The 14167-nt window shown below is 40.4% G+C and overlaps 1 protein-coding gene across 1 annotated transcript in view; it reads right to left on the bottom strand.

The window, feature by feature from the left end:
* LOC125229794 (liprin-alpha-1-like) overlaps positions 1–14167 on the bottom strand; it is a 237325-nt gene that overhangs the window by 9883 nt on the left and 213275 nt on the right. The window contains 11 exon segments of the mRNA XM_048134736.1: positions 671–827; positions 5777–5891; positions 6880–6951; positions 6954–7036; positions 7505–7711; positions 8027–8154; positions 8515–8695; positions 10165–10209; positions 10562–10621; positions 10623–10702; positions 13729–13803. Of these exon segments, the coding sequence (XP_047990693.1) occupies positions 671–827; positions 5777–5891; positions 6880–6951; positions 6954–7036; positions 7505–7711; positions 8027–8154; positions 8515–8695; positions 10165–10209; positions 10562–10621; positions 10623–10702; positions 13729–13803 (1203 nt within the window).

Below are 14167 nucleotides of genomic sequence, written 5' to 3'. Positions count from 1 at the left end.
AGCAGCCACCGCTGCAGGCGCTCGTTGCTCCACACGAGCACGTCGCGGCAGCAGTGCTCGGCCGCCGCCGCTCCTCCAGCAGTAGTCGGCACATGTGCTGGAATGTTCTGCAGCTGGTTACCTTCAGGTTGATGGAGAGCAGCCACCGCTGCAGGCGCTCGTTGCTCCACACGAGCACGTCGCGGCAGCAGTGCTCGGCCGCCGCCGCTCCTCCAGCAGTAGTCGGCACATGTGCTGGAATGTTCTGCAGCTGGTTACCTTCAGGTTGATGGAGAGCAGCCACCGCTGCAGGCGCTCGTTGCTCCACACGAGCACGTCGCGGCAGCAGTGCTCGGCCGCCGCCGCTCCTCCAGCAGTAGTCGGCACATGTGCTGGAATGTTCTGCAGCTGGTTACCTTCAGGTTGATGGAGAGCAGCCACCGCTGCAGGCGCTCGTTGCTCCACACGAGCACGTCGCGGCAGCAGTGCTCGGCCGCCGCCGTTCCTCCAGCAGTAGTCGGCACATGTGCTGGAATGTTCTGCAGCTGGTTACCTTCAGGTTGATGGAGAGCAGCCACCGCTGCAGGCGCTCGTTGCTCCACACGAGCACGTCGCGGCAGCAGTGCTCGGCCGCGCGCCGTTCCTCCAGCAGTAGTCGGCACATGTGCTGGAATGTTCTGCAGCTGGTTACCTTCAGGTTGATGGAGAGCAGCCACCGCTGCAGGCGCTCGTTGCTCCACACGAGCACGTCGCGGCAGCAGTGCTCGGCCGCGCGCCGCCGCTCCTCCAGCGCGCGCACGCTGTAGCCCACACGCTTCAGGCACGCCACGCCGAAATGGAGCGACGTTCTGGAACATATAAATAAATAATAAGTTTTATTGCAAAAAAAAAAACATTTTAGGCGCAAGCTTTTATCGCCAACTGTACCTTTCTTTCAACAGTCATCTACTGCTCTCCGAGACGTTTCTAAACACCCCTTACTTGATGGGGATGGTCCATCATCAGATCAACTCCATGATACCATAATTATTGTCACGTGATTTACATATGCAAAATTTCAGCTCAATCGGAAACCGGGAAGTGGATCAAATTTGGCTTCAACGTTGTGACCCAAACTAACATACTAACAAGGCAAGTTTAATAAAAGCTTGTAATAAAAACTATACCCATATGGGGATCGGCCCAGATAACGCTGGGAAGACAGTGTGATGGCGGATCTGTGTGTGATACAATACAAGCCGATAATTGGCAGGAAGAGATCAGGATAGGTGGCGTGCTCTCGTTTTGGAGGCCAAGATTCTCTTTGGATCGCAAACATATTAGTGAGTTAGTTAAAAACTATACCTATCTATATGTATTTTATTATAATAAAAAACATCGACCATAATTAATGCACATCATGATGACACTAGGGTTGAAGACCGATAACTGTCAAAAAATCGGTTTCGTAACCTAGCGTAATCGGTTTGCATATGTTTTTATGTATCACTGCTGGGAAAAGAACTCCCTCTCGTTTTTACGAATCTCTGTTCGATGATAATGAAATAACCTTGATTTCCACAAAAAACATTAATCATAAATGCTCTTGGTATGGTATGCAATATGTTTCATATAAATGTATGTATGTATGTATAAACTCTTTATTGTACAAAACACAAAACACAAATATGACACAGGATAGACAGTACAAAGGCGAACTTATCCCTTTAAGGGATTTCTTCCAGCTAACCTTTGAGTAGGTGAAATGTGATGAAGAATGGTAGACAAATATAGCACTTAGTACAACAGTTTATAGGAAAGCCCATAAAAATATAAAAGAGACTAAAACAAAAAATAATAAAATAAAATTGGAATAAAAGGTACATCAAATATAAAGAATATATAACAATATATATAGTAAATAAATATATATTTATATATAGTATCTATAACTAACTAGTTAGTTTAGTGGATGACTTGTTTGTAACTACAAACAAGTCATCCATGTTCCGATAGCCACAGATTTTTTAACTGCCCCTTGAGCGAGGCAACGGACTGCGATTTCCTTAAGGACGGAAGCAACTCATTCCAAAGTTGAACCGCTCGCACTGCAAAAGATTTACTATACGCACGGGATTTATGATGAGGTGTTGCCAGTGCAAGATTAGAACTAGAACGTAGACGATGGCCACTACCGTCCGCCATAAATTTAAATTTTTGTGAAAGATAAAGAGGAGACGAAGGATTAAACAGAACATTAAATAGGAGAGAAAGAATATGCAGATCCCTGCGACGGCGGATGGGAAGCCACTTGAGTTGACTGCGAAAGAGGGAAACATGGTCGAATTTCTTTAGCCCGAATATAAATCTTATGCACACGTTCTGGAGGCGTTCAAGTTTGTCAAGCAGTTCCTGTCTTAGATCGAGAAAAGAAATATCGGCATAATCGAGAAGAGGAAGTAAAAGAGACTGAGCCAACATAACCTTAGTCTGATGCGGGAGGAAGTTCTGCAGACGCTTGAGGGAATGTAGAGAGGCAAAAATCTTACGACTTATTTCGGAGACTTGAGGGTCCCATGAAAGCGTTTGGTCCATAACAATACCGAGGTTTTTGACAGTGGAAGAGAACGGAATCGGAGTTCCCTCGAACAATATATCTGGTAGAACCTGGTGAGGCAGTTTGGAGATGGAGTAAGGACTACCAATGATTATTGCTTGCGACTTTGCGGTGTTAACTTTCAGCCCAAACGATGATGCCCATTCACTTATTGCTTCCAAGTCAGAGTTAATTTGGCCTACTAGAGAACTGACGTCGTCAAGGTTGGACGCTGAATATATTTGTAAATCGTCCGCATAAAGGTGATACGAGGATTTCAAACGCTTAGTAATGCTATCAATAAAAATGGAAAATAGTAATGGTGACAGTACACCTCCCTGGGGGACACCGGCCAAAAGTTCAGTCCATTCGGAGACCTTGTCATCAATCCGGACTCGCTGCCGCCTCCCAAAAAGGTAACTACTGAACCAGGACAGAGATATAGGGGAAAAATTAAGATTATTAAGAAACGCAAGAAGTATATCGAAGTCCACCGTATTAAAGGCACTACTAAAGTCCAAAAGAACCAAGATAGTGACCTTTTTATTTTCAATATTATAACGAATATCGTCAGTGACCTTAACCAATGCTGTGACTGTGCTATGCCCGGGGCGGAAACCCGACTGAAGTGGATTAAAAAGGTTATTTTGGTTGAGATGTGAAGTAAGGCGTCGATTAACAAAGTGTTCAATAACCTTGGAGAGAATAGGCAGAATAGAGATAGGACGAAATTCGGAGATAGAAGAAGGGTTGGAGACTTTTGGGAGAGGAATTACACTCGCGAGTTTCCAGATAGAAGGAAACATACCGGACGAAAAGGAAAAATTAATAATATGAGATATGATGGGGGAGATAAAGTCTGCTACGAGCATAATCATATCTAAACTAAGATTATCCTCCCCAACGGCTTTCGTTTTAAGTGACTTGAGAATAGCATGTGTTTCTTCGGGTGAGATATTACCAAGCTCAAAGGTAGTACAGTTTGGGTGCCGGGAGTTAGCTAGAAGAGCTAAAGATTTTTCTTTTGCAGCAGGGTTAAGATTAACGGGCGACGAGCTAAAGTGCAGATTAATATTGTCAAGGTCTGGGACATTCGCAAAATCATTCGGAGCTTTGCCTACCCCGAGGGACTTCAGGAAGCTCCATAACCTAGTGGGGGGACATTCGTCAATTGTTTTATAAATGTACCTACGCCTAGCATCTCTGCAAGCCCTATTGCAGCGGTTTCGTAGCTTAACATAATTTTGATGGTTGGTCTCTGAAGGCTTATGTCTAAGCTTTATTCGAGCGCTATTCCTTTTCGCCATCAGTTCCTTGATGTCCGGGGTAAGCCATGGCGCAGGGAGATGTTTAACACGCATCGGTGTTAAAGGAGCGTGTTTGTCAAAAGCCGCAAGCAACAAACTATTAAAAGTATCTATCTTCAAGTCTACGTCAGGGGCCTCTTCCAAATCCTTCCAACATATCTTATATAGGTCAGCGAGAAGCGCCTGTCGATCCACATTCTGAAGATTGCGTCGCATAACTATTTTGTGCCGGCGTTTGGGGGGGCGAATTTTAAAAGAAGCATAAATAAGGTCATGGTTTGAAAAAGCTGCTGCATTAAATTGGCCATGAAATGATACAAGATTAGGGGAAGAAGTCAAGATTAAATCCAAAAGGGATGGAGGACCGTTGTGAGGGAAATGAGTGGGGCCAAGAGGTAAAATATGAAAATTTAAAGAAGTAGCGAGTTGCTGAAGCTTCACAGTTCGGTGGTCGTTTTTTACTAGGCAGGTATTGAAATCACCCATTACAACGGAATGATCGAATTGCGGGGCAAGAGTTGCTAATTCATTGTCGAGAACGTCAAAGAAGTTAACATCAGAGGAAGGGCTGTAGAAGACTCCTAAGAGTACTTTACTATGATGTAAAGTGACATTAAGAAATAAATATTCCGGCGAGTTGGAATAGGTAGTTGGGGATTGAGAAACCACTTGACAAGAAAAATCACCTCTAATGTATATGGCAACACCACCACCTCGAACTATGTTGTTTCCACCGTTCCTAGTACCCGTCCTGTCATTACGAAATAAACGGTAACCCGGTAATGGATAGAGGGTAGATGGAAGCGATGGTTTCAACCATGTTTCGGAGATCAAGATGGCGTGAATGTTCTTTGTGCTAAACGTGGCAAGCAAATCAGGAAAATGAGCAGGAATGCTCTGTGCATTAATGTGAACAACGTTAAAGTTTTTTACGGCGGATTGAAAAGTGCAGTGCAACCGATCACTTAAGTCTGGCAGATCTGAAGCATCGCTCAAGGAGTCGTACTGGCTAGAGGACGAAAGAGAAAAGAATTCACTTTCTAAACTGGCATTTAACAAATCTGACATGGTAAGTACAAGTTTGTAACTATAATATGAGTAGCGTATATAAACCTAACTATCTGAATATATAAGTAATGATAATATACTAATAAATATAACAATATAAAATTTCTAAACATTCAATTTCACCTCATCCACTCGCCGGCAGTTGTCATTTATATAAAGTGAACACTTTTTCTAACTAATGAAAAAATATACAGTGACAGCTGAAGTAACAAAGAGAAAAAGAAAATAAATAATATGTATACAAATCAAAGAATATAATACTCACTAGGAGATACAAATATACCACAAAAATAACCATCAGAAAAATACGACTCTGTTAAGCATAAATTAAACGCAATGTCAAACTGACAGCTTATGTGACATTCATTGAAGAGACAGTATTGTTATTGTATATTTTAAATGCGGTGGTAGAACAAAATAATACATAAAAGTTATAAAATGCCGGTACAAAAGAAAAATAAAAAGTAGCAAGTACTTCTTGTACAATAATTGAAGGCCTGAGATAACTTTATCGACGAGAACACGGCTCTGCGGGACTTTTCCTGGTCGAACGCTCGGGGCGAGGGTGCCGAGCAGGCCCGAGCAGGTCTTCATCAGAAGCAGCACCAACCTTAGGCGCTACGCCGGAATCTGAATCGTAGAAAGGAGCCGCGCTTGCTTGAGACTGCGCGGGCCTGGGCAGAGCTCCATAGCATGTTCATACTAAATAACCGGTTGTATTACATAAAATAACCGGTTTGTATTTTTGTAGCATACATTACTTACCTTAGAATATTTGGCACATTTTGGTACTTATGTGCTATATTAATGTTTTACACTATTATAATCAAATAAATATCGTGTTTACCTATGGAAGCTGTCGACCATCTTGAGCTGCGTGCGCAGGTCCCGCTTGGTGAGGTGTTCCAACATCCGCGCATCCACTAGACATTCCATGAACGTCGTCCGGTATTGAGGTAATCCTGTAACACACAATAACATTATACTTAACCGGTTTTATATGACATAAGGTCATAATAAAATTAATTATCTTAACCGGTGTAATATTTTTTTATAGAGGTAGATTTTTTTTTAAATAGTTGATGTACTGGAGGTAAACCAATGCAGTCTTTAACTGCTCAAATATCGGTTTACAAAATTGGGTGATTTATCCAAGGGAGTGAATAAAGAATAATGTTAGCCGGTTTTATTAACCGGTCTCATAGCCAAACTGAGTAGTAACGTCAGTAAAATGACATGAATTCTATGGAGAAAGTGAACAGCGGCTCTAATAGTTACAAGTTAGAACCAAAAATTCATATATTTTCCGTGACGATTCTAAGCGTTTCCCCAAACCTATCGATGCGAAATCGGCTCTGGCCGACCAAAAATCGCTAGTTAGTATAATGACGCTTACGCGTCGTCGTTGCTGGACGCAAGCGTACGCATGTTCATACTAACGAGTGATTTTTGATCCGCGTTGGTAAGTTTGGGGAGACCCTTAAACCTGAAAAACTCATGTCTATGTTTGGTTAAAAATGATGCCGATCCACTCATGGTTCATGTACCCGAAGGCAAACGCCCCCGCGCTGTGTTTTATTAACCAATATAACTATACAGTATACAGCCAAACCGGCAGGCCCGGATTAAGGGTAGAGCGAGTGGAGCGGCCGCTCTAGGCGCCAATTGGCAAAGGGGCGCCAAAATCGTAAACAGAGGCGCAATTTTGTATGAGTCAAAGAAGCGTAAGCGTGACGATGAGAGAACTTCAAAGCACTTGGAAACCGAAGGGCATACCTGCAGTAATAAAACACCGAAATTAAGCCTAAGGAAAAAAATTCGCGCTCGCGATTTTTCTTCCTATACCTACAGAAAAACTTTTACCAAGAGCGCCGAAACTCAAACTCGCTCTACTCTGATCGAGCGCACGGGCCGGCACTGCAAACCGGTTGGTCTAAACGAGGGACATACCTAGTGAAGGCAGCCACACGTTCCCGATCCACTCATGGTTCATGTCCCCGAAGGCGAGCGCCGCGCACGCCGTCCTCTCGGCGCGGAGGGCGACGTGAGGGACACCATCTCCTGGATCGCCAGCCGCAGCTTCAGCCGGTGGAGGGGTTGCTTATGCCTGAAATTATGATTCAATAGTTTAATTCGACTATTATTATAGACGAGTCTCACAAGAAGATACCTACTAGTGACTTTATTTAGTTGTAGAATTACTGTTTGTATGTTTTACTGGCACAATCAGTAGGATATATTACTAATTAAAAAAATGCTTTACATCTGTTTTATGAGAAACAGGTAAATTATTTGATCACAATCTCACCTGATGGAAAGTGCCGATGCAGTCTAGGATGAAGCATGTTTTCTCAGAAAATGTCTATTCACTCTTGATTATCTCCCTATGAATTTCTTGGTTACACAATGCAGACATTTTAGCTCCACTCTTTACATTAGCGCGACAAATGGCCACATACCCGGCAGGCATACCCAATTGCCCACCCATAGCGCTTTACGCTTCAAAAAGTTCATACTTACTGGCGCAGTCAGTAGGATATAATGCTTTTCAAATAATTTTCTGCAACTAATTCACTTACCAATCTCCCTCTGAATCTCCTGGTCAGACAGTGCAGACATAATAGCTCCGCTCTTCACATTAGCGCGACAAGCGGCCACATACCAGGCAGGCATGCCCACCCATAGCTCTAGCCACGCGACTACGGTAGGACCGTTCCATAGCGCGAATGGTGTGCCGGCGCGCATAGCTTCGCCTAGTAATTCGTGTCGGTAGTCGCGGTCTCTGTGAAATAAGAATATGGTTTTCAAATTTCGCCGGTTTTTGGAATTCTATCGACATTGTTATATGTTAATCCCAAGGAACTCTGGAAATATTATTGACCATCTATTAAGGCACATACCAAGCGGACCAACTTTCTAATTAATACCTGAATTGCTCAGCTCCCTAAGTGCAGACAAAATAGTGGAAAACAAGTGATATATGTGTTCCGCCACTGCTATTGAACAGGAATCTATTGCATTTGTGGTATATTGTAAGATAAAGTTTTCTGTCCAGGGCCGGAGTGATACCTCCAGATTAAATCTAGTCTTTACTTACTTGCTCTTATTGCGAGCGTAGTCTTGTACTAGAGGCGCGGGCGCAGCCTCCGGCGCGTCGTCGGCTAACGATGATAATCCTAACGAAGATGCCGACGACAGCGACCGCGGTTGGCCGCCTTGCTGCATCTGTGAAAAAAATAACAATTTAAATTTCTGATGAATCATTTCGACAAATGCAGTGGCCGGTTCGGATAAAATTTGTAATTTTTAACAGTCTGTTTCGTAATTTAGTCCATCCACTACAATTTAATGACACAAAATCAGAACAAACCGGTGTCCGATTTAGGTGTTTCAGTTTTTTATCTACCTACACACATTTTTTGCATTTATTTTGCCTAACTTAACTAATTCATTTCTAATGATGAGTTAAAAAACGTTCTATAATAAAAACCGGTTAATTTGTATAAAACCGGTTCCGGCACAATAAGTGTCGTGCCGGTGTCATTCTATCTCGCAAAAGAGTAATATAACGTTCACAAGACTCACCGGCATCCCAGCCTTCTCCTTCTTGCTGAAGAACCTCCCCAGCGAGCTCTTGATGCCCCTCTTCTTCTGCTGGTGCATGGAGGCGATGGACACGGCGGAGGCGGCGGCCGCCACGCCGCGCGGCAGCCCCGGCGACGCGCCGCCCCACGCGCCGCCCGCCGCCAGCGACTCCTGGCTCGAGCTGCTGGGAACACTCACATTTAGAGGCCTGGAAATATAAAAGGTCTGGGCTGATTTGGTGTTGAGATTGTGTAGCGGGTAGACGAAGATAGGTATGGCGTAGCCTAAGTTTAAAGTGATACGAATGTTTTATAAAGCTTGCTTACGTACGACACTTTTTTTAACAGCCATACGGGAGCAAAAATTTAGTTCTATGCTCAATATAATTTGCAGAGTTAAAAAAAATGTGCGTGGAGTCCCTCCGCGCGGAAGACGTGAAACTTCGTAATGTGAAAATGAAAATAGGAAGGGGTATTTCTAAATTCGAGTCGGGAACACTGAGCGTTTAACGCTGGTTTCACGTACTTCAACGCTGTCAGTTGGAAGTCACATTAGAAGTTTCACTTCGAAAATATTGGCATGGTTCAGTGCACACTAGCGCCATCTTTTTCTAATATACTTTATATAGCTTTCTTTATTCAGTTGTCCTTCTCAGAATATTATTTAACGATTTAATGAGAAATTAAAAATGAGATTTTTATTGACAAAAAAGTAAGTAATTTTACATATCATTGTTAAGAATCTGAATTAAGGAAAATGTTTAAAGTGCTTGGCGACTGATAAAACGGTTTTATTTATTGAAAAGTTAATAACTTAATAACTCGAATCGTTTAAACATGATATTTATCAAAAAATAGTTTCATGTGTTTTGTAGCTCTAAAATATTCTGGCCTACGACACTGAACAAAATGGAATCACTAAGGTATCAAGGTAAGCCTCTACAAGGAAAGGGTCACACTTAATCCATGAATTCAACATACCCATCCACTGGTGCACTTTTTAGTATTGATAGGCGAGAATAATTACACTTCTTAGTAATTCCATTTTTTATTTGTCGTAACATATAAAATATGACTTGGAAGATGACAATATTTTCAACTGTTAGCTTTCCTATATAAAAATAAATAGTTATTAGTCTATGTACTTTACTTTTTCTAAGTTCTAGCATTGTCATAAATTCTTGTTCTTTGAGAACTTAAAAGTAAATTCAAAAGGCTTCCCAGTATTCACTGAATTAGTTTTAAATATCACAATGGATAATAAAATAACCGGTTCCGCTAAATAACTACTTAACCGGTTTCTACTAAAATCGTTTTAAACAGGTTTGTATCCGTTAAATCTAACCGGTTACTATAAATAACCGGTTTTTACTAGAATCGTTTATAACTTTGTTCCTATCTATCAAAACTATTAACAAATTAAATATAACTTGCGGATTTGACTAAACTTGGATGATAAAACAAATAATTATCCAGTATTTTGTAAACGTTCGACTTGACGCATATTTTATGCGGCACGTAACTAAACAGCGTGTCTGGACAGTCGCAGAGGGCGCTAGCGAGCTCACTGTCAGACCGACTCGGTCGGGCCAGACTGGGTCGGACCAGAGGTCCGGCGGACGGATGGAACGGTTTAGGAACGAGGCTGCACCTGTGTATTGGGATCCGCGTCATAGATCCTGACATTATTGAAGTCCTGGCAGCGTGAAAATTGAAAATATTGTTTAAAAAACGTATAGATAAGAAAAATGGGTTATTGGTCATGTAAAAATAAATATTACAAATCAACACACAAACAACAAGGAGTTTTGTGATAGTTTAAAACTAACAGAATCAGTTCAATAGCTGTAATGACATTCTTACCAAACAGACAAAGTTGCTTGGGCAAGCCAAAAACTATCAGTTTTCCTCGCAGCATTGGTTTAAAAATCAAATCACTAGGCAAATGAGTTTATTGAGCATTGTTTTAAATCAGTATAATTAACAACGTTGCCTTTATTCACCACCATATTTCTTAAATATAACCACCACCAGACCACAGTACTCACGAGTCATACGGCGCCGGGTAGTGCGTCCTCAGCCGGTCCCGCTCGGCGTGGAGCGCGCGCGGCCCGCTCGAGCCGGAGCGATCGCGCCGTCAGCGGCGACTCGGCGCCTTCCGCGGCCACTCCGTCCTCGCACAACTGTAACTGTTGAGCGTGTTATTATTGCACGTTGCGACGGTTATAAAACTTCGATAAGAAAGAACCTAGCACTCTGTAAGGCCTGAGTGGACGTTCGGTTCACGATGGTTCGGTTCGGTTCGGCGGGGCGTGATGCGGGGCGGGCAAGCTCGCGTGCACCTTATGCAGCGATATAGGACACAATACAATACAATACAATACAAACACACACACTTGACACTTGAGGACACTTGTATGAGCATTTTTATATTAAAGGAAAAAATGGAAAAATTTACGCTTTTTAATAGTCTGTCGGTAGATGGCGCTAGACGTCACCCCAAGACGTGTGTACAAAAAGGAAAGGTATGGAAAGATTTTGCGAGGTCCGGCGTGGCTTCCGTAGCTCAATTGGTAAGAGCATTGCACGGATTGCAAAAATGGTGCGGGTTCAAGTCCCGCCGGAAGCGTAAATTTTTCAATTTTTTCCTTTAATATAAAAATGTTTAGAATCGTTAGCAGACGTTTCTGCTTAATAAAAATTAATTCACTTGTATGAGCTTCAATTATATGACATGCACATCCTTTGATGAGCGTGCACGTGCACTCAGGCCTTACATTTATACCGGAGAATCATATTTTTCATTGTTATACATAAATAGAATATATCATCTCAAAACAAAGCTACGTCATCAAAAACATAGACCGTATAAGATTTAGCCTAACTTTTCCAGATAATTTTCATTGCTATAATAAGTATGCATTTTCAGATAAACTATTACCTGAAAATTAATATAAGACTAACAAAAATGCCCTAATGGCTATATTTAAGGGAAATCGTTAAAACTACCGATAGTGAGGATAAGTTTACTGACAAGGAAAAAAGCGGTTCCATGGAGGATAAATTACACTGTTAAGTTTATGTTTACATTCCTAATGCAGGATTACATCTACCTAAATTAGATTAGAGAGGAAGGGATTTTACATAAATTATAGGTATGTAAAGAAGATAATTGAAAGACTAGATATAATATTACTAGGTTACATGCGTATTAGGTACCTATTCAAATATGCTTATGCTATATAAAATGTATATCGGTCTCTCATTTTACACTGCAGTTTAGATCACTAGAATATAACTAATAAGATCCTATTGAATACAGAAAATATGTTTTCATCACACCCGCACTTTAAATGTGCTAATTGCTCGCAGGCGGAGCGTGAGTTATAGAAAAATCGTTCTCCCAAGGGAATAATGAAATTTCTTGTACCGTACTTAACTTTTTTACATCTATTTACATATTTTTTGCATTGCGAGTGTGATGAAAAACATTGTGTGTAACTCGGGGAGTATGAATATTACTAACTCGATTCTTAAATCGCTCCGGCAAGCCGTCGCGATTTAACTTACTCTCGTTAGTAATATTCAACTTCCTCCCCTTGTTGCACAATGTACTATTTCAGTACGCACTAGTGCGAGAAGTGGTTCATTATATGCCTGGTCGAAACTTCGGAGGCTCATCTGTACTGATAAACGTCGTACGATACACGTGCGAAAAGGAAATTCGTGACTCGTGTCGATTTAAAAACACTCCCTTCGGTCGTGTTTTAATCTATCGCCACTCGTTTCGAACTTCTTTTTTTACGCACTTGTATCGTAATGTACTATTATATGGTTTAAGAATATAAATTAATTATTTTTTCAAACAACAGATTTCAAAACATTAAATATTCCATGATCATAAAAGGTCATGTTTGAAGTCAGTTGTTTTGTACTGATTTAAACATATATTATCCTTTTATAAACTTACACATAACATATATAAGCTTCGCCTAACTACTTTTTGAAGCAGTGCTTGTGCCGATTGCAAAGCGTATTTTTATAATTTTAAGAATAGGAATAGGAATACATAACAAAGCAATATATTTAAAAGTTACATATCGAATATTTTATTAGTATTTCAACATGGAAATATAGCATTTTACACATCAGTCTAATAACTATTATTTAATACATGTATGTTTCTATTTGTGTGTGGAATAGCAAAACGAATACTTACATTTAAACAATCAGAATACATAAAAGCTATTTATTTTACTTATGAATTATGTGTTGCATAGGTATATTATATTGTACTAAAATGCTTATGATTAAATATTCATATAGAAAATAAACATTATTTTAAGTGATCATAATAAACTACAAGGATTAGAAGTACTAGAAAAAAATATATGTGATTTGTACGATAACTAAGGTAATCGATCGATTTGACATAAATTTACAAGCTGCATTGCATATTAAAGATAATTCTAAATACATTTGTGTTCACTCGGCAAACATGGACGCATATAATATTGACGCAGAAGCTGTTTTCGTGAAGGTGCACTGCAACTGACAAAATCATCAGTAATAAGACGTAACGGAGCCAATTTTTTTCAATGTTTTTTGTAAATCGAAAATTACATTAGATAGTTATACGATTTCATCTAAAAACATTCCTGCTTATTAGCATCGAGGTTATTTTACTCAAGAGTTGTCATGTCACATCACACTAGTGATTCAATTTGTCTCAAGTCGCGACCGGTTGGTTGCGTAACCTGGATGTTGAGTCGACTTATAATATTGTCTTTATCTACAAATTTACGCCAACGCTTGTCTCAATGAAATCTCATCTAATACCGGTTTAATCAATGTAACCGGTAATTTTAATTGAAGTTCCAGCTATATGTATGACTCAGTCACATGATGATTGTTTTCGTCGATAATTTGACTAAAGCATCCGGTTATTTAGTATATCAATCATGCCATTGGCTACTTTAATGATTACCTGATTCTTATATACAATAAAAACTATGAACTTGAACAATGATTAAATACCGTACATATTAAAGTAGAATTTTATCATCAATGAAATAAGGAATTATTTGAATTTTTAATGCCCTTTTTTTAAACCTTGAACACATAGAGTCAAGCTTTATTTAGATGTAATACAATTGGCAACGTTGCGTCTTTGAACATGAACATGACAAGAGTAGCGTTGCAAGCGGCGACAGACCTGGCTCGACGGCAGGCTCTCGGACGACGGCGGGGGGCGGTAGTGCGCGTGCGCGGGGGACATCGACGCCGGGGCCTATGTTCATACACTATTATTGACCAAACGTATAACGTAACCCTTAAACGGACCAGATCACAAAATCCTCAAGTCACCTTGTACTATTTCTTTAAGTCTACGGATACTTTTTTCTTAAATATATCGTGGGTTATAGTTGCTGTAACCGTAGATAACATCCACAAGTGTAGTGCAATATAAATTGAAAAAATCACGACACATTTAAACATCGAGTTCAATCAGATTTTTAAATAATTTACATGATGACATCACAATGCGGCTGAAATTAATTTAAATTATCTGATTGAAATAAATAAATAATGATTGGTTGATTGATTGAAACAACTTCCACTCTTCTTAATTTACACAGCCATAAATTGTTTTC

This window comes from Leguminivora glycinivorella, chromosome 9 (genome assembly GCF_023078275.1).
Source record: "Leguminivora glycinivorella isolate SPB_JAAS2020 chromosome 9, LegGlyc_1.1, whole genome shotgun sequence".
NCBI lineage: Eukaryota > Metazoa > Arthropoda > Insecta > Lepidoptera > Tortricidae > Leguminivora > Leguminivora glycinivorella.
The sequence above is the reverse complement of the archived record's forward strand: the minus strand, read 5'-3'. Positions and strand labels throughout refer to the sequence as shown.